The 27,508-nt window shown below is 34.6% G+C and overlaps 14 protein-coding genes across 18 annotated transcripts; 6 read left to right on the forward strand and 8 right to left on the reverse strand.

The window, feature by feature from the left end:
- Positions 1-92: 92 nt before the first annotated feature.
- Positions 93-1,850, forward strand: LOC116342462 (SET and MYND domain-containing protein 5). The gene is made up of 7 exons (XM_031770091.1): positions 93-372; positions 428-595; positions 670-762; positions 840-1,077; positions 1,144-1,321; positions 1,393-1,542; positions 1,626-1,850. Exons 1-7 carry the CDS (start codon positions 209-211, stop codon positions 1,811-1,813), a joined length of 1,179 nt encoding a protein of 392 aa, XP_031625951.1. The 5' UTR covers positions 93-208; the 3' UTR covers positions 1,814-1,850.
- Positions 1,851-3,537: 1,687 nt separating this feature from the next.
- LOC116342344 (DDRGK domain-containing protein 1) lies at positions 3,538-4,650 on the reverse strand. Its single transcript, XM_031769907.1, has 3 exons — positions 4,468-4,650; positions 4,141-4,400; positions 3,538-4,074 (listed from the first exon to the last, which is right to left on the reverse strand). Exons 1-3 carry the CDS (start codon positions 4,571-4,573, stop codon positions 3,559-3,561), a joined length of 882 nt encoding a protein of 293 aa, XP_031625767.1. The 5' UTR covers positions 4,574-4,650; the 3' UTR covers positions 3,538-3,558.
- A 110-nt stretch (positions 4,651-4,760) lies between these two features.
- Positions 4,761-6,924, reverse strand: LOC116342341 (chitobiosyldiphosphodolichol beta-mannosyltransferase). Its single transcript, XM_031769904.1, has 4 exons — positions 6,020-6,924; positions 5,692-5,957; positions 5,340-5,628; positions 4,761-5,270 (listed from the first exon to the last, which is right to left on the reverse strand). The coding sequence occupies exons 1-4, from the start codon at positions 6,628-6,630 to the stop codon at positions 5,057-5,059; spliced, it is 1,380 nt and encodes a 459-aa protein (XP_031625764.1). The 5' UTR covers positions 6,631-6,924; the 3' UTR covers positions 4,761-5,056.
- Positions 6,925-7,023: 99 nt separating this feature from the next.
- Positions 7,024-8,505, reverse strand: LOC116342343 (EP300-interacting inhibitor of differentiation 3). The gene is made up of 5 exons (XM_031769906.1): positions 8,374-8,505; positions 8,012-8,284; positions 7,853-7,942; positions 7,503-7,775; positions 7,024-7,423 (listed from the first exon to the last, which is right to left on the reverse strand). The coding sequence occupies exons 2-5, from the start codon at positions 8,246-8,248 to the stop codon at positions 7,121-7,123; spliced, it is 903 nt and encodes a 300-aa protein (XP_031625766.1). The 5' UTR covers positions 8,249-8,284; positions 8,374-8,505; the 3' UTR covers positions 7,024-7,120.
- A 94-nt stretch (positions 8,506-8,599) lies between these two features.
- Positions 8,600-10,221, forward strand: LOC116342342 (ATPase family AAA domain-containing protein 1). The gene is made up of 3 exons (XM_031769905.1): positions 8,600-9,125; positions 9,190-9,304; positions 9,431-10,221. The coding sequence occupies exons 1-3, from the start codon at positions 8,744-8,746 to the stop codon at positions 10,041-10,043; spliced, it is 1,110 nt and encodes a 369-aa protein (XP_031625765.1). The 5' UTR covers positions 8,600-8,743; the 3' UTR covers positions 10,044-10,221.
- Positions 10,222-10,364: 143 nt separating this feature from the next.
- Positions 10,365-12,104, reverse strand: LOC116342545 (SET and MYND domain-containing protein DDB_G0273589-like). Its single transcript, XM_031770206.1, has one exon. It carries the CDS (start codon positions 11,992-11,994, stop codon positions 10,414-10,416), a length of 1,581 nt encoding a protein of 526 aa, XP_031626066.1. The 5' UTR covers positions 11,995-12,104; the 3' UTR covers positions 10,365-10,413.
- A 545-nt stretch (positions 12,105-12,649) lies between these two features.
- Positions 12,650-13,960, reverse strand: LOC116342552 (SET and MYND domain-containing protein DDB_G0273589-like). The gene has a single exon (XM_031770212.1). The coding sequence runs from the start codon at positions 13,908-13,910 to the stop codon at positions 12,684-12,686; it is 1,227 nt and encodes a 408-aa protein (XP_031626072.1). The 5' UTR covers positions 13,911-13,960; the 3' UTR covers positions 12,650-12,683.
- A 990-nt stretch (positions 13,961-14,950) lies between these two features.
- On the forward strand, positions 14,951-15,920 carry LOC116342569. Its single transcript, XM_031770236.1, has 2 exons — positions 14,951-15,487; positions 15,555-15,920. The coding sequence occupies exons 1-2, from the start codon at positions 15,125-15,127 to the stop codon at positions 15,837-15,839; spliced, it is 648 nt and encodes a 215-aa protein (XP_031626096.1). The 5' UTR covers positions 14,951-15,124; the 3' UTR covers positions 15,840-15,920.
- A 171-nt stretch (positions 15,921-16,091) lies between these two features.
- On the forward strand, positions 16,092-17,100 carry LOC116342589 (mRNA turnover protein 4 homolog). Its single transcript, XM_031770264.1, has one exon. It carries the CDS (start codon positions 16,245-16,247, stop codon positions 16,971-16,973), a length of 729 nt encoding a protein of 242 aa, XP_031626124.1. The 5' UTR covers positions 16,092-16,244; the 3' UTR covers positions 16,974-17,100.
- LOC116342588 (dolichol kinase) lies at positions 17,083-19,372 on the reverse strand. The gene is made up of 7 exons (XM_031770262.1): positions 19,097-19,372; positions 18,676-18,923; positions 18,307-18,596; positions 18,055-18,231; positions 17,662-17,986; positions 17,428-17,589; positions 17,083-17,352 (listed from the first exon to the last, which is right to left on the reverse strand). Exons 1-7 carry the CDS (start codon positions 19,153-19,155, stop codon positions 17,135-17,137), a joined length of 1,479 nt encoding a protein of 492 aa, XP_031626122.1. The 5' UTR covers positions 19,156-19,372; the 3' UTR covers positions 17,083-17,134.
- Positions 19,373-19,469: 97 nt separating this feature from the next.
- Positions 19,470-22,326, forward strand: LOC116342290 (X-ray repair cross-complementing protein 6). Of its 2 annotated transcripts, XM_031769808.1 has the most exons (9): positions 19,470-19,645; positions 19,776-20,287; positions 20,391-20,563; positions 20,629-21,173; positions 21,240-21,316; positions 21,376-21,659; positions 21,723-21,842; positions 21,917-22,053; positions 22,133-22,326. In XM_031769808.1, the coding sequence occupies exons 1-8, from the start codon at positions 19,641-19,643 to the stop codon at positions 22,028-22,030; spliced, it is 1,830 nt and encodes a 609-aa protein (XP_031625668.1). In that variant the 5' UTR covers positions 19,470-19,640; the 3' UTR covers positions 22,031-22,053; positions 22,133-22,326. The 2 variants fall into 2 exon arrangements, with proteins under 2 accessions (XP_031625668.1, XP_031625667.1); XM_031769807.1 differs by lacking the exon at positions 22,133-22,326 and having other exon boundaries at positions 21,917-22,125.
- Positions 22,203-23,244, reverse strand: LOC116342293 (10 kDa heat shock protein, mitochondrial-like). Its single transcript, XM_031769815.1, has 2 exons — positions 23,085-23,244; positions 22,203-22,720 (listed from the first exon to the last, which is right to left on the reverse strand). The coding sequence occupies exons 1-2, from the start codon at positions 23,085-23,087 to the stop codon at positions 22,415-22,417; spliced, it is 309 nt and encodes a 102-aa protein (XP_031625675.1). The 5' UTR covers positions 23,088-23,244; the 3' UTR covers positions 22,203-22,414.
- A 157-nt stretch (positions 23,245-23,401) lies between these two features.
- Positions 23,402-24,931, forward strand: LOC116342292 (protein-S-isoprenylcysteine O-methyltransferase). Its single transcript, XM_031769814.1, has 2 exons — positions 23,402-23,815; positions 23,893-24,931. The coding sequence occupies exons 1-2, from the start codon at positions 23,609-23,611 to the stop codon at positions 24,574-24,576; spliced, it is 891 nt and encodes a 296-aa protein (XP_031625674.1). The 5' UTR covers positions 23,402-23,608; the 3' UTR covers positions 24,577-24,931.
- LOC116342291 (dnaJ homolog subfamily B member 12) lies at positions 24,730-26,979 on the reverse strand. 4 transcript variants are annotated; one of them, XM_031769812.1, is made up of 7 exons: positions 26,869-26,979; positions 26,298-26,482; positions 26,047-26,224; positions 25,882-25,979; positions 25,468-25,787; positions 25,273-25,382; positions 24,730-25,197 (listed from the first exon to the last, which is right to left on the reverse strand). In XM_031769812.1, exons 2-7 carry the CDS (start codon positions 26,428-26,430, stop codon positions 24,915-24,917), a joined length of 1,122 nt encoding a protein of 373 aa, XP_031625672.1. In that variant the 5' UTR covers positions 26,431-26,482; positions 26,869-26,979; the 3' UTR covers positions 24,730-24,914. The 4 variants fall into 4 exon arrangements, with proteins under 4 accessions (XP_031625672.1, XP_031625671.1, XP_031625673.1 ...); XM_031769811.1 differs by having other exon boundaries at positions 26,777-26,902; XM_031769813.1 differs by lacking the exon at positions 26,869-26,979 and adding an exon at positions 26,725-26,828.
- Positions 26,980-27,508: the final 529 nt, after the last annotated feature.

Genomic DNA, 27,508 nt, shown 5'->3' on the forward strand with positions numbered 1-27,508 from the left:
AATTAAATGGATTTGAAGTTGTAGTAAAAGATGGCGTTGAGGTAATGTGAAATCTCACTCCTTAAAATATGTCACAATTGCTGTCAATTCATAACCTCATCAAAACAAACGGAATTCATTTCTATTCCGCGTGTATAAAACAGAATATTTTGTATATATTCTTTTTTGTTATAGTTTTTAAAACGGTTGACCGAATATAGCTACAGTAATGATCGGATATGAGATAAGAAAAGTTCCAGACAAAGGGCGGGCATTGTTTGCGACGGTTAATTTCAAGAAAGGAGATACTATTTTGCAGGAGACACCTTTGGTATCAAGCCAATTTTCTTGGAATGCTGCCTGCAAGTACTTGGCTTGCGAATATTGTATGAAGTGAGTTAAATGAATCAAACAATAATCACGATAATTGAATGTCCCAATTGAATAGGCCGCTGGAGACGGCTGAAGAAAACATCAGTCGGTTGAGTGGACACAAAGGACCTGAATCCACAATATCGCTACCATACAGTGAATGTTGTCCGGTGAAATCTTTCAAAGCGCTACAGACGATTTGCCCGAATTGCCCTACTCGCTATTGTTCACCAGACTGTTTGAAGTAATTTTCAAAATATATCCAATTAAAATTTTAGATTTGTGTTATTTATAAATCATATTACGCATCAACTTTAGTACTGCAATGGAACGATATCATCGGGTGCTATGTTTAGGCTCCGAATACAATAATCCAGGTCATCCTTTGAACGTTCTCAACGATGCATGGAAGTAAGCATGTCTAAGTTATTCAATTAATGTGATGGCAAACAGTTTTTTATGTCTTCTTTATTTTAATTTTTCAACAGAAAAATTCATTATCCACCAGAAACAACAACTATATTATTATGTATTAAACTGATAGCAATGTACAAACAAACTGAACAAAAACAGGCACTGTTCGAAGCTATACAAGATTTCCATCATGAATTTATCAATGAAAACCTGATGATTGCACACAAAATGCTTGGCGAAAATCATCAAAATAATTTGAACAATCTTTTTGCTTTATTCAGCCAATCGTTTGATTTTACCGGAATGGAAATGGTATGAGATATTCTAATTTTGAAAGAAGATTGATTCAATACTAAAAATGTGTAAAAAAAATTTCAGTTTAAAAATCTGGACACTTTTAAACGATTGTTTGCACTCATCGGAGAGAATGGACAGGGAATTGGAACTTCTTCATTCGCTGACTGGGTACAAAATGTATCCAAATTAAATTTACCCACAGACGAAAAGTTGGCAGCTGATGAGCTAATCGATTCATGCTACGCTCAACTAGAAGAAGGTATACACAATCAATACTAAATCACGTCGAACAAAACGTAACACAGGATTTGGTTCTTTTCTCCCGAATAGTAACTGGTTTACAATTTTTAAACAACGAAGGTTCAGCTCTTTACTCCATCGAAAGCAAAGCAAATCACAGCTGCGTTCCAAATGCTCAGGCAACATTTCCACATTCAAATCACAATTTACATTTAATTGCAACGCGAGACATTCAATGTGGTTAGTTTTCTTATATCCGGTTTTTAAAAAAATAATTTTTTGTCATTAATTTTCACCACACATGTGTATCATTTTATTTAAAGGTGAGGAAATTTGCATTTCATATCTGGACGATTGTCTTTTGTCAAGGAGCCGACATTCACGACAAAAAGAGTTACGCGAGAACTATCTCTTCAATTGTTCGTGCCAAAAATGCGAAGAACAAAAAGGAGAACCAGACGTTACATCTGACGAGGAATATGAGGACGGAGAAAGCATGGAAGAAGATTGATGATTTTGAAATAAACATACATTTTTTTATTTCTAAAGTTTTTTATGTTTAACCTTTTTTTTAATAAAAAAAACAATCGGTTATAATAACTCTTGTACTTATGCACTTGCTGTGGCCTTATCTGGTTTCAAATTTATTAAATTATTTCTACGAACCACCAGTTCGGTGATGGATACATGTTCCAAGTGTAAAGTCTAAAAAGTAGCGACTTTAATATTCAAATCGAAACCGGTATATGGCAAAGTGCTGTTGAGTCTATGATTGTGTTCATTGCAGTGAAGTTGTATGTGAATTGATAAAAATATGAAAATCCATTGGCGAACAACTTCATTAAGAATCGTTCTTCGGAAAATAATCGTTTGTCAAAAAGAAAATATTATTGTTTTGATTCAATTGGAATGAAAACAGCACATTGTACTCCCTAAAATATATGCAAGTGCATTACCACAAAGTTCACATTTTAAAAGCTGAAGTTGAAAGAGAAAAACTTACACTAACATTGATGGTAAGATATTCCACACTTTTTATATGGAGAGGCTGAAGAATGCATTGTATTCAAAAAGTCTGCCTCTACAAGATAGAACAATTTGTAGGTTTCTTCCCCCTAAAGTTGCGTCTACTAATGCACTGTCTACTGACTTACACCTTAAATTTGGTTTCTGATGTCAAATTTTTATTTTTTTTATTTCAAGAAAATTGAATCACTTCCAAATTTAGGAAAAAATCGAATTCTTTATATATTTTTTGTTTAACCAATCAATTAAGATCTAAATGTAATAGTTCACAGTAGCACGTATAAGTGCATATATCAAACAAATAAAAACACCAAAATTTGAAACACAACATTTGTGATATCAATTCTATGACGAAAATAGTTGGTAATATTTCGTTTGACAACATGATGTAAACAAAACATATAGCATTTAACCACAGCCTACGAAAGAGAGTCTCCCTTGGATATAGACTGCCAAGGTTTCAGCTCCTCATCACACTGCACGGTGCAGTCTGCACCACAAATCTTCGAACCGATTCGTCTATATTAGCAGCTAGTGATGCGAATCATCAGCTCCCCGTGATCTAGTCTTATGGAGACGGGTGTGATAAGTGGCTTCATGCTTAAATGCCCAAGGACTACAACGGCCGAATGTGATGACGGGTATGCTCAGTTGATGATACACAACTGACAAAGAGATATGCATCCAATAACCGTGTTAGATGGTGTTAGTCCATGATGTTCAATCAAAATAATCGTGTTCAATGGTCAAAAGATCATAAATAGGCTGAAAATTAGTTAAATAGTTGCGTTAATTCATGGATTACCCTCCCGATCGGATTGTGAAATTACATTTTTTTAAATTGGGAAAAATTGTGGTCATTTCAAAAGTAATTTGATTCGGTGAAGATTTTCCGATTTTCGAGCCAAATTCCCTCATGCACTGGCTGGATGGTTTGATATCGAAGAAAAGAATCATATAACATGAACATCACAAACATGCGCCAAGAATAGTTCCATTGAATACAAAAATTATATAAAACGAATATTATAACGATTAGTTAGAATAGCTGGGCTTGACAATTTTGTGTTCTTGTTGTAGGTCTGTTACAGTACACGAGTAGTACGAAGATTAATGATTCAAAACATCATGATTTTAAAATAAACATAATTTTTTTATTTCTAAACTTCTTTTAAGTTTAAACTTTTTTTTAAATAAAAAAACAGTCGATTATTATAATAACTCTTTTACTTATGCACTTGCTGTGGCTTCATCAGATATCGGTTTCAAATTTATCAAGTTATTGCTACTTTCCACCAGTTCGGTGATGGATACACGTCCTCGTTGCCGTATAAATTCACTCACATCATTTAGTTCTTTCTTTGAAATGTATATGAATTTGCCTTGATCATCAATGACTCCCGTTAAAATGCCATCGTTCTGCAAGTCGGTGATACGGTCGATAACGGCTTGGGTTTTTAGTTTGAAATGGGTTGCCAAGTCTTCCAGTATGACCACTTTGTGTTGTTGAATATAATCGACGAATGTTTTTAGCAGATTTTCTTTTTCATCTTCATCGCATTCATCAAAACCTTCTTCTTCGATTTGAAAGCTGGCCTTCATTTTCAAGTATTCTTCATGTTCTTTGCGTGCTTTTTCTTCCATTGCTAACCGTTCCTGTTCTTCTTTTTTCTTTTCTGCAGCCTCTTCAGCTTCTTCGGCCTTTTTGCGATCGGCTGCAATAAGTTCATCACGTTTCTTTTTCTCCTACGTATCAGATAAAATGGGCATGTCAATAAGATTTGATTTGTTTGTTAAGATGTTGAATGTTACCTCTCTGGCGATCATTTCAGCTTCACGTTGCTGTTTCTTTTCAGCCTTGGCTTCCAGTTTGGCGCGCTTTTTGGCTCCCATTTTTTCACCCGCGAATGGATTTGGTCGATTGGTTTCGTCGTCACTGTCTTCACTATCTTGTTGTTGTGATGTGGATGCTTGTGGTACATTTCTACGTTGATTTCGGGCTATTTGTGCACGGCGTGGTATTGATGAATCTGCTGCTTCACCATGATTGATACGTCGAGATGGTCCAGCATCTATTTTTGGTTGGAAGAGAATGAAAAGTTTAATGTGTTGTCTTTTACCAAAAATATCACTACATACGTTCGCTTTTTGTTTCTTTTGAGGATGCTTTTCTTGTAAATAACCAGGTACACAATAAAATAACTAACAGTGCCGAAGCAATCCCAAATAATACTATTAAATCCATCACGTTAGGCTCTACGTTTCATTTCTTCGATTAGAAATATTTCGTTTAATTCAACACGTCATAAACATTCACCTAGTACAAATGTCAATTGGTTGATTTGACATTTAAAATGTCACAAAATTGAGTATGAGAATGTCCCAAAATTATTTCAATATATCCCAATTGTAATCACAAAAAGACGACGAAATGTTGACTATATTTTTATTCCGTTTATTATTTCAAAAGACAAATTACAAATATTATTTTGATATCCACAATTACAGAATGTAATGAATATAAGCTCACTCAATGCCATTCATATTATTTCGTTGTTGATGTTGCAACAGCAAAAAATACGGCGTAAATGAAAGTTTGTTATTGATCAGTAATCAGTAAAAAAATAAGGCATAACTAGCAAAATGCGTGCGAATGTATTGAGTTAAACGAATGAAAAAAACAATGACCATATTAACTCATTTTGTAAATGCCAATTGCGCATTAAAGCTATTCCAAAAAAGCTGGCAAAGCATGCTCCTTCCAATTATCATCCCAACCCAAGTTTTGGAAATCTTTTAGTCTTTGATTAAACTCTTCTTTCACGTTGGCAAGAGTTGTGTTGTGTGGATAGTCGTAGAACCATGTTAAAATTTGTTGAGAAAGCTCCAAATAGGTTTCAAACAGAAAACCATTTTTGCCATGTTGTACAAGCTCTCCGATACTGTAATATTGAAGTAAACAAACATTGGATATTATGTTCTGTAGCACTCCGATTACTTTTCATATTTACCAATTGTAATTAACAGCGCACACAGGCAATGCACAACCAAACATGTCTACCACTTTCATCGGTAGATCCAGACCACTGGAGCTGTAGTGCAAGCATACTCCCAAATCGGCCGCAGCCAAACACAATGGATAATCTTCAATGGCCAGCCACGGCGTTACAATCGTGATGTTTTTGTAATTACGTTTTGCAATTTGACCCATGTATGAAGATTTTTGTGGTCCCTTTCCAGTTATTATACAGAATAAATGTGGATAGTGCGATTGTTCCTCTTTGACAGTATTTTCATAGCCTGAAAAAGAATTCGTTCGATTACTAATAAGTAAAAAGACTCAAAAGTTAGGATTATACTAACGATCTAATGCTTTCAACAAAATTGAAAAGTCTTCGTCTGGAGTCCAACTGGTGGAAGAAACGAGAATTGCTGGTCGATTATCACGTAAATGTACCGTTCCATCTGAGTCTTTATAAGTAAAACGTGTGGCCTGGAACTCCTCTGTGTTGATATTGGTCGGTAGAAATTCGTAGTAATCTGTTGCCAACTTGAAAAATAGATCGTGTTTTTGCTCCAGCGAAATGGATTGAAACTGTGCAGCTGGCCGATCGTAGAGTACAGTGGCTCTGTTTGATAATTGATTTTCGTTTAGCGATCAAAGACAAACACCATTTATGCTCATACTTACTTGATATCCCAATTTGTTTGCAGATCTTTCTGCATGGCTTTGGTAACGCAAAAATTCCCAGAACTCTTTCGTCCGAAGTATGATTCGAACCATTTTGCCAATTTTACAATACGTCTTTGAGGATTTATACAGACGGTCGAAGAGCCATCACTTGCAGTCGTGTCATTGCTTAGGCTTAAAATGGTATATGTATAATTGTGCCAATCAATAATGAATTTGCATCGTTTGAATAGCAAACAGTATACATAGCACACAAAAAGTGTTGGTATCCCAGGTGGATTTTGACACAAAATACAATCCGGCCGTCGAATATTGAATAATGCAATGAACAAGCTCAACATTTGCCATATTGATTTGAATAGATATTTCAATAGACTTGGCAAATTTAGTTCGGGAAAAGCGACTAATTGTTGAACACTACACTTTGGATTTTGGCCAATTTCAGCAATCGGATTTGTTTCGCCATACCCAATAAGATCAACATTAAAATCGTGTTGAAGTAAGCTCTTTACATGGTATTGCATTCGTGGACTTCGACCAATATCTCCCAGTACAATTACGCATATATTACGTTTGCTATTTGAAACAGAAGTTTTTACATTTAATGTCATTTTTTAACATTCCAAACAACCAAAGAAATCACTTAAAATAACTGTCTTTATAAGGAAAAAAAATTGTTTTTAAATTGAATAATTCATGTACGTCACAACAGATTTACGCTAGTTTTGTGATCACACTTTTATTCTATTTTCATCAAAGCAATACGGGAATTGTGTGAAATTTATCACTTTTCAATCAGTTACAACTTAAGTTACATTAACTCGATTTTTTCGAAGCAGATTTAATCAAGATATATATTTTCGTCGAATAGCCAATCGTTATGCGTCGACAAATACACAGTAATGATAGTGATGACAACAACAAACTGAAATGTGACAGCGTTGCAAAACGTCAAACTCACAAAAAAATATGTTTTTTTAAACATTTATAAGGTTTTTATAGGTTTTTTCTTATAAAGTTGTAATAAAATTTTATTTTTAACAAGTGCTTAACATATGTATGATTATTATGGTTGTTCATTTGACGAGTAAATAGAATCGTTTAGTTTTCACGTGGAATATTCAACACTGGTTTGCGAATGTTGTATTTTTGTATGTACTTTTCAATAAGATCGTGACCTAAGCTCGATGTAAACGAAGTCATTTCAGATGGTTTTGGTGGCTTGGTTGCTTCATCAAGTGGCACTATTGCCGGTAAACCTTCTCTGTCTTTCACAAATGATATCATGCCATCACGGAAAAGGAAGGACAGTTGGAATGTGTTGTCAAATGTGTACATCATGTTGGTGGGATCAATTACCAATTGAAAGTATGGAATTGGCTTCCTACCATTCTTTTTGTAAATCTGTGAAAAAAATGTCAAAATCAATGATTTTCCAAAAGAAAAAGTTAAAATAAAAAAAATACTATGACCAATGACTTACATCTTTGATGGTATTAAGAACGATATCAACTTTTGGATGTCCGCTTTGATTGGTAGCGGCCTCCGTTACGTTTGTTGGTCGTTTTTCAATTCCCACTTCGGCTTTGCGTCGTACTTTTCGTTCCTTTTGTATTTGCGTTGAAGTGGCGACTTCATCAAAATCAAATGCTCCATAAAATGAAGGCTTGTAGCAATAGAATTTTGCCGAGCAAACAATGTGTTCATCCCATTTAGACCAATCACACACATTGTTCTCATCCAAAACACTTTCGGTCTGAAGAAAAAAAAATAATTACATTCACCATTAATACCAATGCAATTTCTATATCATCTACAAAATGAAATGCTTACCAATCCAGCCACAAATGCATCGTCAGAAAATTCATTGTTTTCAATCTTTGAAACTGTTGTTCCCATCAAATCGCTTGCCAATTTACACACCTAATCATTACATGTGTTAGTTAATCAATCGAAATAATGTAATTACAAAAAAAACTACATCAAAATTACCTGAGCATCAAGAACAACTTCAGCTGACTGACCAATTCGATCGGTAATCACGCCTTGCGCAGCAAGTTTGTTCGACTCTGTTAGCAGACCTTTAAGTGTAATGAGATTATCAACAACTGAATTGACCTCAACATTTTCTGCCGCTTGGCCGCCGACGTCGAGAAGATGTTTGTATTCTTTTTTCCGAATGGCGCTAGAGAGCGACGAATTCAAGTCATTTTCAATATCAGCCGACATTTTTCCGAACTGTTTCTTCCTCTGTGTTCATCAATGCTGAAAAGGCGCGAATAAAAAGCAGACAACATTGATGAAAATGATTCATTTACAACGCAAAAATTGAATATTTGAAATTCTTTTCTAACCAATTGCAATTATTTATGATCAATTATGTGCATTAAACTCTTTAAACAATATTTAAAACAAAGATGTTAATAATTTCGTCAATGAGTTATCGTCAGTATGTACGAATGAATCCAAATGCAATGTTCTACTGTTCCGTTGTATTTCGAATGACAAGCAAAAGCGACAAGTAGTCATTTAGTTCGTTTGATTCCCTGTAGTTGGCTACATGTCGCTCATGCTATAGTTCACATGTCAATTGTCTAATGACTTTTTCTTCTGAACATTGGAGCATTACGCGAAACACGAGAATATTACAAAGAGATTTTCAATTCTGAAAATATTTTAATTACTTTTAAATTAAAAGTGAACAAAATTAAAACTTTTACCACAATGGACCAGCTATCACGAAGTGACGCAATCGCTGTTCTTGTACGTGTTACGATTGGTGCAGCTGTAGCATTTTATTCATTAAAATGGTTAATGAATCAAATGGATCCAACAATCCAAAGTAAAAAGAAAGCCCGTACCAAAGCAGAATGTTTAATCAAACGCATTACGGAAACGGACAAAAGCCTGAAAATTGATACATCCACTTTGTCCGATTACGAGCTGGTGATTGCGTCACATTTGGTTGTACCCGAAGATATCAATGTCAGTTGGTCCGATATAGCTGGCCTAGATTCAGTGATTCAAGAGCTGCGAGAAAATGTTGTATTACCAATTCGCCATCGACATTTGTACTCATCTTCACAACTGTGGAAGGCTCCATCGGGTAATTTATTTTATTTTCCAGTTTCAATGATTGTATCAATCGCTTAATTGTTTACGTTTAATAGGTGTACTCTTACACGGACCACCTGGATGTGGAAAAACATTGATTGCAAAGGCAACCGCAAAGGAAGCAGGAATGCGTTTTATAAATTTGGATATTGCAATGCTCACCGATAAATGGTACGGACGAGGGGCAAATCACTTAAAAATTACTTATTAATTATTATTGATTGTTTTACGATTATTCTCCGATTACTTATCGATTATTTTAAATTTTATTCTTTCCTTTTGTGATTCTCCCCTTAGGTACGGAGAATCTCAAAAGCTTGCTTCAGCTGTATTCTCTCTGGCAACAAAGTTGCAGCCATGCATCATTTTTATCGATGAAATTGACTCATTTTTGCGCTCACGAAGTTCACACGATCATGAAGCTACAGCAATGATGAAAACTCAATTTATGATGCTGTGGGATGGACTGGCAACTACACCAGGCGCAACAATTATTGTTATGGGGGCCACTAATCGCCCCAAAGATTTGGATCGAGCCATTTTGCGTCGAATGCCAGCACAATTTGTCATTGGTTCACCAGATGTGGAACAAAGAAGAAAAATTCTACAGCTTGTACTCGAACAAGAGAGTACAGCCCAAGATGTTGACTTGAATCGATTGGCAAAACTTACCGTTAATTTTTCGGGATCCGATTTACGTGAATTGTGCAGAAATGCATCCGTTTATCGTTTAAGGGAATATGTTCGCAATAACGATACACCATCTTCGTCACGAGAGGACAATAATTCCACAAAGCTTGAGAATCCGCCGCCAATTTCAATGCAACATCTCGTTGACTCATTTGGTAAAATGAAAGAGTCAAAAATGCACACCGGAATGCTTGGCGAACATCGCATTGATTTAGATTAATATAGTTGGTATATTAAGATCTCAGACCGTTTTACTAATTTTAAATTATTTTACTGAAATGTGTATGAAAACAAAAACAAACAATTTAAAAGGGAAAAGTAAAAAAAGATGTAGAACATAGCATATATGTTGTTAAAAGGAAATTAAATAAATTTGTCAAAGGCATTGTCAAAGGCAATTTGTCGTTTTTTTCTATTACTTTATTAAATTTGAGATTTTTTACATAGTATTGCAGATGTAGTACTGATTTTAGAAGATAATAATCTTTATTAGTACAAGCTAATTCAAACGAACTCATGAAATTATCATACGTCTATAATCTACAGCTTAGATTTGGCTACGTTTTGGAAATTAAAGCCTACAAAATTGCTCAAATACTAAATTGTAAACCGAAATCCTTTAGCATACAGTTGGAAAAGCAAACTGAAGCATATTCAATTTGTTCTGACCATTTGAATTGTATATATTTTTGTAGGAATTTTTTTGATTTTTCCTTCAGTATTAAACGGTGTTTATGCTCCAAACGATAAGTTTGATAAAACATACGAATAAATTGGTAGTCTGGATCTGTTTGCATTTTTGAAAAATCTCCTTCTTCAACACGTGGAACACATTTACTGCATTTACAATTGAATTCGAATGAATTGCGCAAATGTAATTGCCGCTCTCTCGTTGGTTGTTTTTTATCCATATAATTAATGAACAATTGTTCGCCTTTTGATACTGGAAGAATTGTCAAGGCAACCAGCTCATTACCAATTTCAGTGTGTGATATATTTGGTAAGCACGAATGGTTGAAAAACGAGAATATATTGCCCATGATTTCAATAGGATTGTAAAGACCTTCCAAATCGTAATCAACCGTTATTCCGTTTCTCTTTATGATTAGAAAATGCTGAAACGTTAGATGCATAAGGAATTTTTCTTTATCTTTGGAATCAAAAAATCGCTTGATGGTTGGAATGCTCAGTACCAATTGATATACTTTCAAAATTTCCAACATTGGATCCGTCTTTTTTGGTAGTCCCAACAATTTCAAAAACATGCGGTAATTTATTTGTGCATCTGATTTGCATTCTGGTGAATCGAAATCACGGGTACACAAAGCTCTTTCAACGAAATTCATCAATTCATCCACAGTATCAAAAGCGGTGACAGCCGTCACAATTGATTCTACCACTGACTGAGCTCCTTTTAAGCGATAATATGATGCACCACATGTCATTTTGTGCATTTCGTTAGATTCCATACATTGATGATCGCAAAACATAACGTCAGTGCAGTTTAAACAAGGAAGGAAATTTTTTTCTGGTTCTTTGCAAGTGTGGCAACGTATTTGATCACTTGAACTGATGTCCGAAACATATCCTTCTTCCAACATTACAATTTCACCCATTTCGATATCACACTTTGCCACAATATGTTTACCGTATTCTTCGTTGCTTTGCACTTCCAACACGTTGGCCATACATGGAAAGTTTTTGTTTGGTGGAAAACTCAGCACTGGCCTCACAATTGGTTCGATATCACTTAATTTTTTCATCTGTTTTCTGCATTCCGCTTCTCGTTTTTCCAATTTTGACATCAACCGTGGTGGATACTTTGAGTTTTTGGCTAACTCGATATCAACAAGGCATTGATCGTATTTTTTTAACTTTAAAAAACACGCCGATCGATTGGCATATGCAAAACCAACATTTTCGGATCCTTTAATGGCAAGCCGTAAACTCCGATTGTAGAATTCCATCGCGAGATGCCATAATTTTTCTTCAAACTTTTCGTTGCCTACGTGACGGAGTTGAGTTGAAGTTATATCATTCTTTCCACAACCAATTTCCAGCATCTTTAAGCCGCTGATTAAATTTGCCTTGTCTATAAAATTGCGGGGTTCATAAAGTGCCCATAAGTCGATATATGAACCACCACTTGATTCTCTTTTCCACAAAACCATTTTTGAGCAATATCAAATTTAATTTTAGTTAAATCAGTGATTATTTTTTTTACTTCAGTTTATATGATTTGACTTTTGTATACGGTATATACTGCTATACTGCGTACTGATCGACGGTTCGACTGAAATTAAATGTGTTTTTGCATTAAAATGTGTATTGAACGAAACTGAGCAAGCGGGACGTTCCGAAAATGGTTCGTATGGCGAACATACATTCACGCTGTGTATACGTGAATATCGATGCTTTGAATGTATGAGTGTACAACGTTGATGCTATGCACAGTGCACACAGTACAGCGCATCGCATACTGCGGTCAAACCATTTTTGAAACGTTCCGAATGCTCCGGTTTGGTTTCAAGTGAAACCAAAAAAATTGTTTGTTTTCAGTTTGTATCGCTGTTTAAAAGTTGCTGATTTTTTGTAAATTGTTATCGCATATCCGTTTTATCCGTAACTGATATTTCTGTTGTTGTATGAGTTTTTGTTGTGCTGAATATGAATGCCAAAAGCATGATGAGTAATCAAATGTTGAAGAATTTGCTGAAGCTAATTGTTTCTGAAATATTATAACTTAAAATTCATATTATAAGTCAATGAATGAAACCACATTTGAACTTTTCTAAAAATTAAAAATATTTTATTAAAATCGCTTTTGTTTGAAAACGGTTTAGCATTAATTACTAATCTGTTAATTAGATCCCAAATCCTTTTTCACGCAGTTGGAGAAACCGTCTGAAACCCATTCAATTTCATCTGACCATTTAAATTGATTATATCTTTTTAAAAATCTTTTGGCTTTATCTTTTAAAATTAAACGTTTTTCGGGGTCCAAGAAGTGTGTTTGTCTAGAGGCATGTATAAATAGAAAATCTGGATCCAGTTGCATTCTTAGAGAATCTTGCACCTTAACACATGGCAGGCATTTACTACATTTACATTCAAATTGAAATGTTTCCCGTAGAATGTCTCGTCGTTCTTTAGTTTCAAGATTATCAAGTTCCTTTATATACTGTATGAATAGCTGGTCGCCTTTTTTTACCGGAAGAACTGTGAAGGCAACCAATTTATTACCAATTTTCACGTATTTTATATTCGGCGAGCAGGAATGATTGAAGAGAGAAAAATGAATAGGCATAATTTCAATGACATTTGATTGATTTTCGATATTAGATTCACTATGAATTCCTAAACTATTGCGCTTTATAATCGAATAGTGTTGCAAAATCAAATGCATCAAAAACCGTTGTTTTTCTTCCGAATCAAACAATTTCTTAACTGCTGACAATCGCGATAAAATATGGTATTGGGTTGCAACCATGTTCATTGCCATCACTGAATCCAATGTTTCTGTTATTGCCAACAATTTTAAAAATGATCGATATTCCTTTTGTTCTCTTGAATTGCATGTTGGTGAATCAAATTCACGTGTAGCTAATGCACACTCAACGAATTTATTCAAATCATTCGCGTTTGCAAACGCATTGACAGCTTTCAAAATCGAATCTATGACCATTCTACATACATGAAGACGGTTATAGGAAGCACCACAACCAATCTTATGATTCTCATTGGTTTCCATACATTGATGATCGCAAAACATAACGTCGGTGCAGTTGTCGCAGGGAATTAAATTTTTCTGCGATTGAAGACAGGTTATGCAGCTAGTTTCTTCGCTTGAACTTATGTCAAAGACATATCCTTCTTCCACCATAACAATTTCACCTATTTCAATATCACGCTTTGTCACAATATATTTACCGTATTCCTCATTGCTTTGCACATCCAAAACATTGGCCATACACGGAAAGTTTTTGTTCGGTGGAAAACTCAGCACGGGTGTAGCAACCTGTTCGATCTGCGTTGATTCCTTCATATGTTTTCTGCATTCCGCTTCACGTTTTTCCAATTTAGACATTAGACGCTGTGGATAGTTTGCTTTTTTGGCCAATTCGATGTCAGCGAAACATGTGTGATATGTTTTCAGCAGACAATATATTTAGCTGTCACCATCTGGATATTACAGCTCATCTGGATATCGTCAGCAGATGATACGAAGTGAAAACAATAGAAGTGATTGTTATAGGTATATAAGCTTGTTATATACTGGTATTACTATAACAATCACTTCTATTGTTTTCACTTCGCATCATCTGCTGACGGCATCCAGATGAGCTGAAATATCCAGATGACGGCAGCTAAATATATTGTCTGGTTTTCAGTTTATAAAAACACGCAGACGTTTGCATAGGCCAAACTTATATTTTCGGATCCTTTGGTAGCATACCGCAAAATTTTGTTGAACATTTTCATTGCATCACACCAGCGATTTTCTTGAAACGCTTCATTACCCAAAAGCCGAAAATTTGTCGAAGTTTCATCATTCTTTCCATGGACACCGACCTCAAGTAAGTTGAAGCTAGATTCTATAAAATCTTTCCTTTGTTTATTGAGCGCCAATAAATCAATATATGCCCCAATAGGTGATTCCTTCTTCCAAAACATGTTTTAAACAATTTGTAGCAATAATATAAACGTTTTCAACTATGAACTTTTAACGGATGATTTGATTGGCGGTACAACAAAATATTTTTTTTTATTGCAAACGGTTCAACTATATGACAAATACAAAATGCACATTCAAATGAATATTGTGTCAAAATCGTTGCATAACCCAACTATGTAGGAGCCGTTGCTTTGAAAAATGTAACAAAATCTTTTCTGTAAATTCTAAATTGGATGGCCAACTTTGAGTGATAATTTAATGTACTCATAACTGCGAGAAGGGTTGTTATTTAAAAAGAAAATCTTAATTCTTCTTTCGTAAAAATCAATTCAAACCATGTGAATTGAACTGGTAGTGCTTATTCATGTAGATTTTTTCGGTCGCTTTGTGAGTCTAAATATTGTAGTACACCATTAAGATAGAAAGAGTACGAATAACAAAGAATGACGTTTAGTTGTGCTACTAGAACAGTTATGTAAGCACATGGAATCGAATCACATTTCAATCGACTCAAATCACTCTGTTGAAAAACACATACAATTTTGTTCGAATATTCATCTAATAAATAGACAGAAATTCTTTGATTGAATTGACGTGAATTGAATTTAAAAGACACGATTGTAGCGATGAAGAAGCGAACATTCAGAAAAATGTATTCTCAATTTGCGGTTGGCCTTCCAAAAGTATGGGCCGATGAAAAAGCATTCAAATTGATAAAAGCAATGCGATCATTTCCAATATTGCGATCATCGTTTGGAAAACAAAACACAAAAGGGGGAGCCATTGAAAGAGCTCAATTGGAAAGTATTCTGGGGTGTCCAATCAAAGAAATTGCCCGGAAATGGAAGACTTTGTGCGCATATTACAATAAATTGATTACGCATGGTAGTGAATTGAAACAACAACGCTGGCGATTCTTCAAAGAAATGTCAATTACAATGTCCATTGATAACAACACCGAATCAAATCCTTCAAATTCAAATTCATTGGTAAGTTTACGTTGAAATCAATTGATCCATGTGAATCAAATTTTAATTCAATAATAATCATAAGCAGAATGACCTCGATGAATTTTCGATTGAGAACGGAGTGGACTTTGATACATTTTTCGAACACAAAGACGATATTCCCGCAGCTGTCGATGATGAGGCAAACAACAGAATGCTATTTAACCATTTTGGACGCAACGATGGTGATCTTCTAAGTTTTAAATTGGCCGACATTGCAATGCGATTCGGTATTGAGAAGCGGAATATGGTTGAATCGCAAATGTTAAATTTGTGCATCTCGCTTGAAAAGAAATTGGTGGCCGAAAAAAACAATCAATACATCTGCATCTGAGCACCCGTTTTAATTTATAAAACATTTGAAATTCACATCAGTTGACTTTATTTCATGACTAAAGAGCAAAATAAATTTAAAATGTGCATTTTCATCAAAATCGTCTGATATTTTATTCACATTTTTTTTACAGTAAACCATAAATTGAAAAAAATTAAATTAGAACGAATTTGCTCAAAAACGAAGCATTGAACGCACCCATTCGCCTAAAATAGTCGTCAGATAAATGATTTGACACTCAATGACAGTAGACCGACGGCGAATGCAGCAAGTAAACCAATTTTGTATACACGTGCTTTGAATCATTTGCAAGCATTTCTGTGAGAAGTAACTGTTTTCGTTCGAGAAAATAGTTGTTGAATATTTCTTTTAAATATAAAGTAAAGTAGAAAAAAGTGTGCAAAAATGCCAAGAGCAAAAAGGGATAAGAAGATTTCGCTTACGAAAACAGATCGCAAGGGATTGCAATGGAAACAGCAAATTGTTGAAGATATCAGAAGTTGTGTACAGAAATATCCGAACATTTATTTGTTTTCGGTGCAAAATATGCGAAACAATTTATTGAAAGATTTGCGATCAGAATGGAAGAAAGATGCCCGTTTTATTTTCGGTAAAAATCGGGTCATGCAATTGGCGTTGGGCAGATCAGAAGAGGACGAAGTTGATTCAGATTTGCATAAATTGTCAAAACGATTGAAAGGTCAATGCGGTTTGCTGTTTACGGTTCGAGATGAGACGGATGTACTGGATTGGTCAAAACAATATTCGGCTTTGGAATACGCGCGCAGTGGTTTCATTGCAACGGAAACGGTTGTTTTGCCAGAGGGTCCACTTGATGATTTTTCACACGCAATCGAACCACATTTACGTTCACTGGGAATGCCAACGAAATTGGACAGAGGAATTGTCGCGCTTTATAAAGAATTCACTGTATGCACCGAAGGAAAAGTTCTTACACCAGAACAAGCTCGAATTTTGAAATTATTTGCCAAACCAATGGCAACATTCACCTTGGAAATTAAATGCAGCTGGTCAAAAGATAGTGGATACAGATCGTATGTGGCCGAAGAAGTTTCAACCGACAGCGGCAATGCGGGCGACGAAGAGGACGTTGAAATGAGTGACGATGATTAACTTTATTTTATTAGAGCCCAATAAATTAAGTCAATCCAAATATTTGTAAACCAAATTTTTGGTTGGAATTCAAGAAAACTTAATGATAAGGAAATAAAATTAAACAAAATTTTGTGGAAAAAATAAATATAAATAATTTTTAATTTTGCAATTTGAACTATTCAAACAGATAACAATGTAAATGTCACTAAAGGTAAGACTAAATTATCGACTTGGTCGGTAAACGTTTCGACGAAAGAGCTTATCGTAATAGAAATAACAAATTTTATTATTAAAAAGGCACTGTATCGAACTAATCCAAAGTAAATGAGTAATGGAAGCACTAGGGCTTGAGCAAGAATACCGGCAACTGTGCCTTCAACGGTCTTTTGACAATTTGCTGAAAAAAAAAAAATGAAATCAAAAATGATTAAAATGGAGTTTGTGCTTACAGTCTCGATTCGTTTCTACTTACTTGACCATTTGATTTTACCGAATTTCGATCCAACAATACTGGCTGCTGTGTCACCAATTCCAACTGAAATAACGCCGGCCATTAGTGGAAGCAAATCGAAACCAGCTGAATCGGTCAAATCGCATGGACATGGATGCAGCCAAAGTGGAATCGAACAACCAACTAATTTAAAAAGAGAAATTGAATGTAGAATATAAAATAGTTCGCATCATGCACTCAGATTAAAAAAGTTACCAAGTAAATAGATGGGTGTTAGAGCCACAACACCTGAATCTTTTTCATCAATGAAGCATTGAACTGAGTGCTCCAAAATACTATGAACAGGTGGTAGTTGAATGATTCTCATCGTTTCTAGTACAATCAGTAAGGCAAGTGCGATTCCAGATGCAACAAATAAAAATGCACATTGATAAATGAGACCCGGTAAGAACACCAGCACAATTAATAAATGGAAAATTTTGCGGGTACGTGTATTGCTTTGCTCATCGCGTTTCATTTGCCAAATCACCGTGGCCACAGTCATTCCGATTAAACCGATGTATAAAATCATCATACATAGCTACAAGGAAAAAGTATACATTCCATTAAATTCATTTGGATTTTTTTTCAAATTCATTAATTTCACACCTTTTGTAAGTCTTCAGTAAGAAATCTGAACAATACCAAAATTGCCATTTGATCATCGACCGGGAATAATACAACTATAATACAAATCGCTGCAAGAAGAATGTAAAATGCTAGTCCTTGGAACATTTTCACAAAATAGCAGCAGCCCACCAGAAATGCAATGCCAAGCAAACCAATCTATTATCAAAATATCACACCATTAAAGTTCATATAACGCAATTGTAAATTGTAAAGTAAAAATTACTATTCTACCTGCAGAATTGTAGTTAACTGCTCCATGTCAGACAAGTGTCGGTGATTTTGGATCCAAAAATGATTTGAATACACTACGGTATCATTGGCATCTTTTATGCATTCGGTTGCTTTTTCCGCAATAGTAAGTAATTTGAAATACAGATTCATCAGAAAAATCATAAAACCCTGTGTAACAATTGTTAATTCGCCATAAGTGAAACTTCTAGGCATTCTCCGCAAAATGAAAGAAAACAGCGCTTGATATGTGATTACAATTGTGAATCCACTGAATAAACTGAATACCACATCTAAAAAACAAAACAAAATCATTCCATTGAATCATCAATGCTAATAAAAGATCTTTGAAAAAACCGCCATATAGTATACCTTGGTAAAGAAAAAAGATAAGCAGCAGTGACACAGCAGCGCATGGAACTATTCGCAAGATCCAAAGAAATATTTTACTGCGAAACTGTGAAGCAAAGTGAAAGACCATAGATTGCAATGCCATTCCGAATGCAATGACCGTTGAAAATTTGTACTCAAATGTTGCGGAACGCTCATATTTCCAACGATTTACAAGGTATGCAGCCGACAAGAGATAACTCAACCACCATCCATTACTTGCCAATGGCCTGAAAAGGAAACAAAATTTGATCATTCATCTGTTTAAACATTGTACATTACAATCATAAAATAAGTTAATCAAAGTTGGTTTATTTGAAACGGGTTTGATTGTGAGTGTATTTAATGCATTCGAATACGTTGGACTTTTATTTAATATGTTTTTTTCATCTCCCATTCCTACCTCAATTGAATTTCTTCATCTTGTAATTCTTTCTTCGGTTTTTTTGCGGTAGATTCCATCTTTTATTTGAAATCTATGTTCACATAAATTTAAAGACGTCTCGATAACTAATTTTCACTCTTCCATTTTTTCCAATTTTAAAATGAATATAGTTTCTAATGAGCGTGCTTATCATCTAATTATGATAAGTTTCTGATTATTCATCATTTTCCACGTACTTCACTTCGTAAAAAAATATATTAATTTTTGATTGAACATAAGTGATGAAAATGTTTGTTTTGACAGACGAACAAGCAGAACTGTCATTAAACTCACACACAACGAAATGTCAAACAGAGATGCAGTATTTGTGTTGTATAGGTTGAACATAGCGCGCAATTAAATCAAACAACATCAAGCTTTGACAAAGCGTGCACTGTCTTGTTTCTGCGGTTGAAATAATTTCACAACATCAAGTAACCATAGCGTTCGGCTTGAACATTTACGTTTCTTGCTGGTTTTGAAATAATAATAACTTCTGAGTGCGCGAAAAAAAATCACAAAAATGAGGTAAATTAAATCAAATTATTATTATTAATTTAAACTATCAAAACCCGGCTGCTTGTATTTAGTTCACTTTACGAATTAATTTAGTATTGAAACTTTATTCGCCATTTTAACAAAACAATTTATTATTTAGCGAATGGAATTTGAATGATGGCATCGAAGATGTAGACGACGAAGAAAAAGTATCTTTCACTGGACGTGATGGAACGATTTATTTGATTGATGCTGACATTTCCAAAAATGAAGAACACTTTTTCATGTGTTTGAGCTGCATCGAAGAGGATCTGTTGAAGGGCATCCTTGCCAATTCCAGAGATATGGTTTCGGTTGTATTTTATAACACGAAAAACAGTCCACCGCCAAGTGCTCAATTGACCGACAACGAAGATACAAACATAATCAGCGCTGAAAATTGCGCCACTTTCATTCCGCTGAAACCGTTAAGCAAAAATTTGATTCAGTACTTCAAGAACTTTCGTCAATCGAGCAACTTTTTCAATTTCAACGAAACTCATGGCATCTCGAATGGAAGTTCGTTCAGTGAAGCTCTGTGGTTGTGTTCCCGTTTGATTATCCGGTGCAACTATCGATTGCATCGTTCAAGAATCATTTTGTTCACAAACAATGAACTACCATACATGAATGGTACAAAAGAACCTTTCTATTATATTATTTATTAATTCTTATTGATTCTTTTTCGATTATTTTAAATTAATTGTATTCTTTTCTTTTGTGATTATCCCCTTAGGTACAAAAGAACAAAACGATGCACTCATTCGAGCAAAAGATTTGTTGGACAATAAGATCGATGTCGATTTGGTACCGTTAGTCGACGAATTCAATATGGACGCGTTTTACATGGAATTTTTGAGCGCAGCATCGGGAATCCCACCAGATGAACTACGTTTGGACAGTCCAGCGGTATTTGTTCTCGTCTCGTATTTGTTTGCATACAGTATTTGATTAATTTTTTCATATTTTCACAGACACAACGTGAGCATATGCTGCATCGCCATCCACGAAGAAATAATCGAAAATCTTGTTTGCGACACATCAACTTTGAACTGGCCGATTCTGTGTCACTGTCGTGCAACATTTACAGTCTCACTCGAAAAGCACGCAAGCCAAACGCCATTAATATGTTACGTGAAAATAAGGAAATCGTTCTCGCAAAGCGATCGTATGTTGTCGAGCAACAGAGTGCGGAGGATCCAGAAGAGGTCGTTCAACGCGAGGTGCTCCCTGGTCAAATGTTCAAAGGTCAAATGATTTGCGGAAAGGAAATTTTATTCAGTTCAGATGAAATGAAAAAAATGAAAGAGATTCAAGACGTTGGGCTTCGATTGTTGGGCTTCAAACCACTTGCTGCACTGAAACCGAGATGGATGATCAAGCATTGTTTGTTTTTGTATCCAAGCGAAAAGAAAATTAATGGCTCGACAAAAGTGTTTCGTGCTCTGTGGGAAAAATGCTTGGAAAAGGAAAAATATGCTCTCTGCACCTTGACAATGCGACGTCTGACATCACCAAAGTAAGCTTCCAAATGCTGAATATGTTGACATTTTTGAAATATAATACGTTAATTCTTTTTCTTTAGATATGTTGCTTTGGTGCCACAAACAATCGCCAGTGGTGGCAACGACGGGTTTTGCATAGTTTTCTTGCCAGTCGAAAGTAAGTGTTATTTTGTCAATATATTCCGGACTTATATTCATGGAATAAAATATTTTTAGCGAATATCGGTGTAATTGATGCCCTGGTAAAGCCATTGCCAGATGTTACCCCGGAACAACAATCTTTGTCCGAATTGTTGTGCAAAAAATTGCGTTTCAAGTATTCACCGGAAAACTTCCCAAATCCAGCACTGAATTTATTCTACAAACGTCTTGAAGAAACCGTTTACGATGATGAAGAAATGGAGGATGTAATTGATGCAACATTACCAGATCTTGGCCGTCAAGACGAACAACTTGTCAAATATAACATTCTCGAACGTTTTTTTATGGAATTTGGAACGGTAAATTACAATCAAAAAATTTTTATATCTAGAAATGGTCTAATGTACATGGTACAATTATAGGAAGATGTTGTCACAAGTGGAAAACGTGGAGCGGGTGGACAAGGCGATGGTACACGAGCAAAGACCTCAAAGAAGGATTTGTCTGAATCGCAGATTGAAGAGGCAATTCGAAATGGACGGGTAATTTGATTTTTTTTTTGTTAAAACTATATTAGTTGCGTTGATTTAAAGTAGAATCGTTTTAATTAATACAGATTGAAGCAGTCACTGTGCCACAGATAAAAGATTTCATCCGAAGCCGTAATGCACACGCCCCAAATGGCGCAAAACAGGCATTGTTCGAGTTCTCTCAACGACTCATCGATTAGTGATGTTCTCGGCCAAACCAACCGAGCGACACTAGTTCAAACCACATTTTTGTGATCAAAATCTAATTCTCAAAATCATATTATGTTACACAATACAATCGTGATTGTTTCAAAATATAATAAATAAAAGATGTCATTCTTGATATAAAAAAATGAAATGAAAACGAAAGAGTTGTTGTGTTCTTTTTGGAATCAATGAAAGTATATTTTCAAGTTGTATGTTTGTTTAACAAATAATCATTATTGTTCACGCTGCATCTTCTCTGCAACAACTAATTATAAACTACATTCTACATGGCAAACATGCAGTATTCTTTGTGTTAAATTTTCCCTTTTTCCAGCGAAAAATGTCTACTCTGTAATGTTGTACAATGAAGCGAGTGTTTAATTCTCCAATTTGGCAAGGATATCGTTTTCGCGGAATAGGTGATACTCTTTTTCATCGTCCAATTTGACTTTGGTGCCACCGAATTCGGGCAAAAGAACTTTGTCGCCAACATTCAATGAAATTGGAATGAGATCTCCATTCTTGTTGCGGCCTCCGGGACCAACAGCCACGACTGTTCCTTGTGAGACTTTTGATTGTGCAGTTTCAGGAATAACAATACCTCCTTTGGATTGGGTCAATGCTTCAGCACGTTGAATCAAAATGCGATCCAACAATGGAACAACTCGTTTGATAACACCAGCCTTACGAATCAAAAGCGAAAAAAATGACAATTTGATTAGTTTTAATCTAACAAATAATAATGGAATTAATGTTAAAATTGGAAGGTCACACATCAGTAAAACATAACCTTAAAATAAAATTTCACAAGACAAAGCCTTGGATTTATGTTAAAAATTGTGGAAAAATGATTTGAATCGATTTTGTTGCGACTTTTTTCTCAATCTATTTGCAAACGATATCTTAAAAAAGTTTGGCTTATTTTTTTATCTTTGATTATTTTTTTTATATGAGAAATCAATAGGAACAATTGTGAAATTCTTATAAAAAGATGAATGAAAGTACTTCATGGAGAAGAAATATAGTTTAAATTCCAAAAAAGCTTACCATTTCGTTTATTTTATGTAGTTTTTGAATATCCGAAATAAGAAATATGAACTCAGCGAAATAAAATTCTTTTGAAGAATATTGCGAAGCAAATGATATCAATGAGTGTTGACCGGCACGCGTTCCACTATAGAATTCAGTCCGAAACGATCTAAAAGTTTCAAGAAACTTCTTTTACATACATACACACACATGAGTGGCAAACTGATAGCAGTCGGAATGTACACATGGTCTCTGGTGTATGTGTGTGTGTGTATGTGTGGTGTCTATGTCTGCTTGTCAAAATGTCACGCACATTGTTTGACATTTCACAAGTCGCAGTTCCTCTAAAAAACGTAGTTCACGGACAACTGAAAAATAAAAAACAACAAATGTTCTTTCGAGAGAACAATTGTTGATTGATTTTGCACAATATTTGTAAAATCATTTGATGTGCATTCATTTTGGCTGAGAAATTAATCAAAAACATTGCACTAAATGGTGCAAACAAAAGATTTTTATTTTATATCAAGAAATCATTGAAAATGTGGTGCCATGATGGAAAAATTAGCTTGGCAAGCTTCATTAGTGGGATCATTACGACTGTTTTTACTTCGATTTTGATACTGAGTTTATTCTCTTTGGAATTGAATTCACCTCAAAATGTGGCACTTTGTTTCATTGGACCAATTGGTACATACGCATTTTTCTGCGTATTTGCCTATTTCGTGACAAGCAGCAGTGATTTTGCGGTAGTTTTTTCATTCTTTCTATTGAATTAAAAATATCTTTCTCAACTGATGAACTATTGTTATTCGTTTATTTTTAGGTAATAAAAAGGGCAACCGCTCTTGGCGTTTGTTTCGGACTATCAACGATTTCAATTATTTATTCACCAATCGCATGGAAACGATTGGGTGTATATTTTTTATTTATGTCAACCTTCCACTATAGCGAATACTTAACAATCTCATTTGCCAATCCGCAAACACTGGGCACAGATACTTTTATGTTGAACCATTCTATGGCATACATAATCGCTGCATCAAGTAGTTGGCTAGAATTCATTCTCGAAGTTTATTTTTGGCCGCAATTAAAAGAAAATTTGGCAATTCTTTTGATCGGAATTATAGTTTGTGTGGGTGGTGAAATTTTTCGAAAACTGGCAATCATTACAGCAAATACAAGCTTCAATCACATTGTTCAATATCACAAATCCGAAGATCATGTACTGGTGACACATGGCGTTTATAGACTGATGCGGCATCCATCGTACGCTGGATGGTTTTGGTGGAGCATAGGTACACAAATCATATTGGCGAATCCAATTTGCTTGGTGCTTTATGCCATTGTTAGTTGGAAATTCTTTCACGAGCGCATTCTAGTTGAGGAAGTGACATTGGTCAACTTCTTTTTGGATAAATACGTCGAATATCAGCGAACGACACCAACTGGCGTACCATTTGTTAAAGGCTACGTTGATGGTGAATACGACGATTCAAGCTTTAAATAGTAATTTTTTTAGTACCCCTGTAACATCAAAATATCAATTTTTTGTAAATAAAAATAGGTATCAATTGTATTTGAAATGAAACACTTTACACATTTTGTTGCTCGATTGATCTTCTTCTTTTTTTATTACTGATTTTTAACGAATCAAGGTGAAAAGCAAGAACGTTTTCGAGTTCAACACTGTTTTTGGTTCGAGGGAAAAAAATTCTTGAGAATATGAAAAGTCCAAATTTTTTTTTTTATACATCAAAATACTGAACAAATTCCATAATTTGATAAGCATAATAACTAAACAACAAAGAAAACTCAATAAATAATTTAGATTGATCAAAAAACAATCTAAAAACGTCCATTTAGCTTAAAATCTTCAAATTTCTTGCACGAAGGCGTTTCAATTAGTTGTGCTTTTCTATATAAATCTTTGCTACCAAAATTTCTCGCCTTCGACATCATTGACTCCTTATAATTTCGTTCTCTATTGCATGCATATCTCAAATTTGTTTTATATTCATCTTCAACGGCTGCCTCTAACCTTCCCAGCGATCCTTGATACTCATGGAAATTCTCGGTTACAAAATAGGGAATATTGGTACTAACTGTTCGTCTTTCAATCGTGTATTTTCTATTTAAAATAACCAAAAACCACTTGATTACTTTATGAGATTAAACACAACACGGCAATCTGTTTAATACTTACGAACTAGGTGTTAAACTGTAAATTGGATCCGAAATAAAGAACGATGACATTCCCGATAGTAAAATCAACAGTAAAATTGGTATTAAATTGAACAGAGCTGTGTAACCAGGCTGTAGAAAAGTAAAAAAAAATAAATTTAAAAATATGTTTTCTTGTGATTTTGTGTGAAAGAGGCATATTTCCACAAAATATTACCTCACGCTCTTCGTGGTTTTGACGGTGAAAGCGACGTTGACGATTAGAATAAACGTTTTGTGTGGGAAACGCTCCACCACCAAAGAAAATATTAAATAATTCTTCTGCTGTAACATCAGCTTCAAATCCGCGAGTGTATCCATATTGGTACGTTCTGTGATGATTATAACCGCCGCCACCGCCACCACCTCGGCTTATGTTCTGTTGATCATCGGAACCATACAAATCGTAGGACTTTCGTTTCTCCGCATCTGTTAAGATTGCAACAGCATTTCCAACAGCTTTGAAAGCCTCGGCTGAACCAGGCGCTCTATTTTTATCTGAAATTATTGACGGAAGATGACAAAAAGTTAATAAAAAATTCAAAGACTTTTAAGACATGCCATTTATACATGATATTTAAACAAAGATTACCTGGATGCAATACCAACGCAAGTTTTTTGTATGACTTTTTAATATCGGTGTCTGTCGCATCTTTCGAAACTTTTAGTACCTCATAATAATCCTTACAACTGAAAAGACGCAGACATACACCTTAAAATGATTCAAAACATTGATGAAATCGTTAAACTATTGTACCTCTGAATTCGTTTAACATGCTGTAATTGCTCGGGCGTATAGTCAGGCTCCGACGATTGCGGTTTTCGGGAGGGTGAGGCAGCTGATTTTCGTCGTCGTGTTGAATCGCCGTCCTTTGGTATTGAGTCAGTTTCATTTGTATTATTTTGAGCTGATGCTAACACCTTTTCCAACAAATCTGATGTGGCAAAATAAATATTTGGCATATTAGTGCATAGTCAATAAAAAAACAATAATGAATCTTTCTGTACCTTTTGCCTTTTGTGATGGATAAAGTTTTTCAGCTTTTTTTAGAAATTTTTCCGCTTTTTCCAATTTAAATTCCCGCAATGATTGCGCTGCAATTTGTATGCATCTTTCAGCTTCGTCACGATTACTTTCCATATTGACGTGTTAAACTTTTTTTTTTCGCAATTTTCGCCTATGAATCAAATTACTGAAACGAAAAATTACTTACATTTAATGTAATTAAAGGTAGCAATTGACGCAAAACTCGATTTGATTTCTTATAAAAATACAAATACATGCAAACAAAATAGCTCAGCTACCACTTTACCTTGGCATGTAATGAATATTTAAATAATTGTTCAAAGCTTAGACAGTACGTATGTATTTTTTTAAGTAATATTTTTTTTTTCTTATTTAGTCATTTACTCATTGTCCAATGCAACCACTTACATCTATATGTAAAATAAAACAACAAATTTATAAATTTAAACGAATATTTCACCTTACAAATGTACAATTAACGAGCTATTTTTCATAAACCGAGTGATAATGATTCTTTAACTATTTATTAAACCAAAAGTTATCGAAAAATACCTGGACTGTCTGTCAAAAAATGTTTTTTTTCTGGTGTTTTTCTTAATGTCTCGTGCAATACATCTAAATTAACACGTCAACGTCATTGTCGTACGATATCGTAGTACTATCGGATTTTCTGTCAATGTTTGAGTGTGTTAATCGTAAAATCGTCGATACAGCGACATCTTTGTGCAAGTAGCATTGTGCACTTTATCAACTTTGAATGTTTGTATAAATTTTGTATAGGTAAATAGACACACGTGACTTTGATCACTTAGCAACAAATTCATATTAAATTAATTATCAACATTTGCATTCCATTATTATCATTATTGATGAATGAATATTTGAGATGTTTGGGAATTTGCGCCGATTCAACTGTCCAATTTGGACATAGTAAGATTTGCATAGAGCTTCATATTTTATAAGTTTCTATCATTTTGAAATTGCAACTGAAAAACAATAAATTGTCAAACAAACAAGAATGGCATAGTTTTTATAAATAGATTGGGTCATGCGCTCCAAATGAATGCGTTGTAATTGCGATATTCGCACCGGGGTATAACGGGGTATTTATTAATATATTTCTTATTTAATAGATGCAATATTGAGTTCAACATTTCCTAGGCACTAACAACAACTTTACAATATACAATTA

Source organism: Contarinia nasturtii, unplaced genomic scaffold, assembly GCF_009176525.2.
Source record: "Contarinia nasturtii isolate CC-2019 unplaced genomic scaffold, AAFC_CNas_1.1 Cnas_scaffold_864, whole genome shotgun sequence".
In the NCBI taxonomy this organism is placed as follows: domain Eukaryota; kingdom Metazoa; phylum Arthropoda; class Insecta; order Diptera; family Cecidomyiidae; genus Contarinia; species Contarinia nasturtii.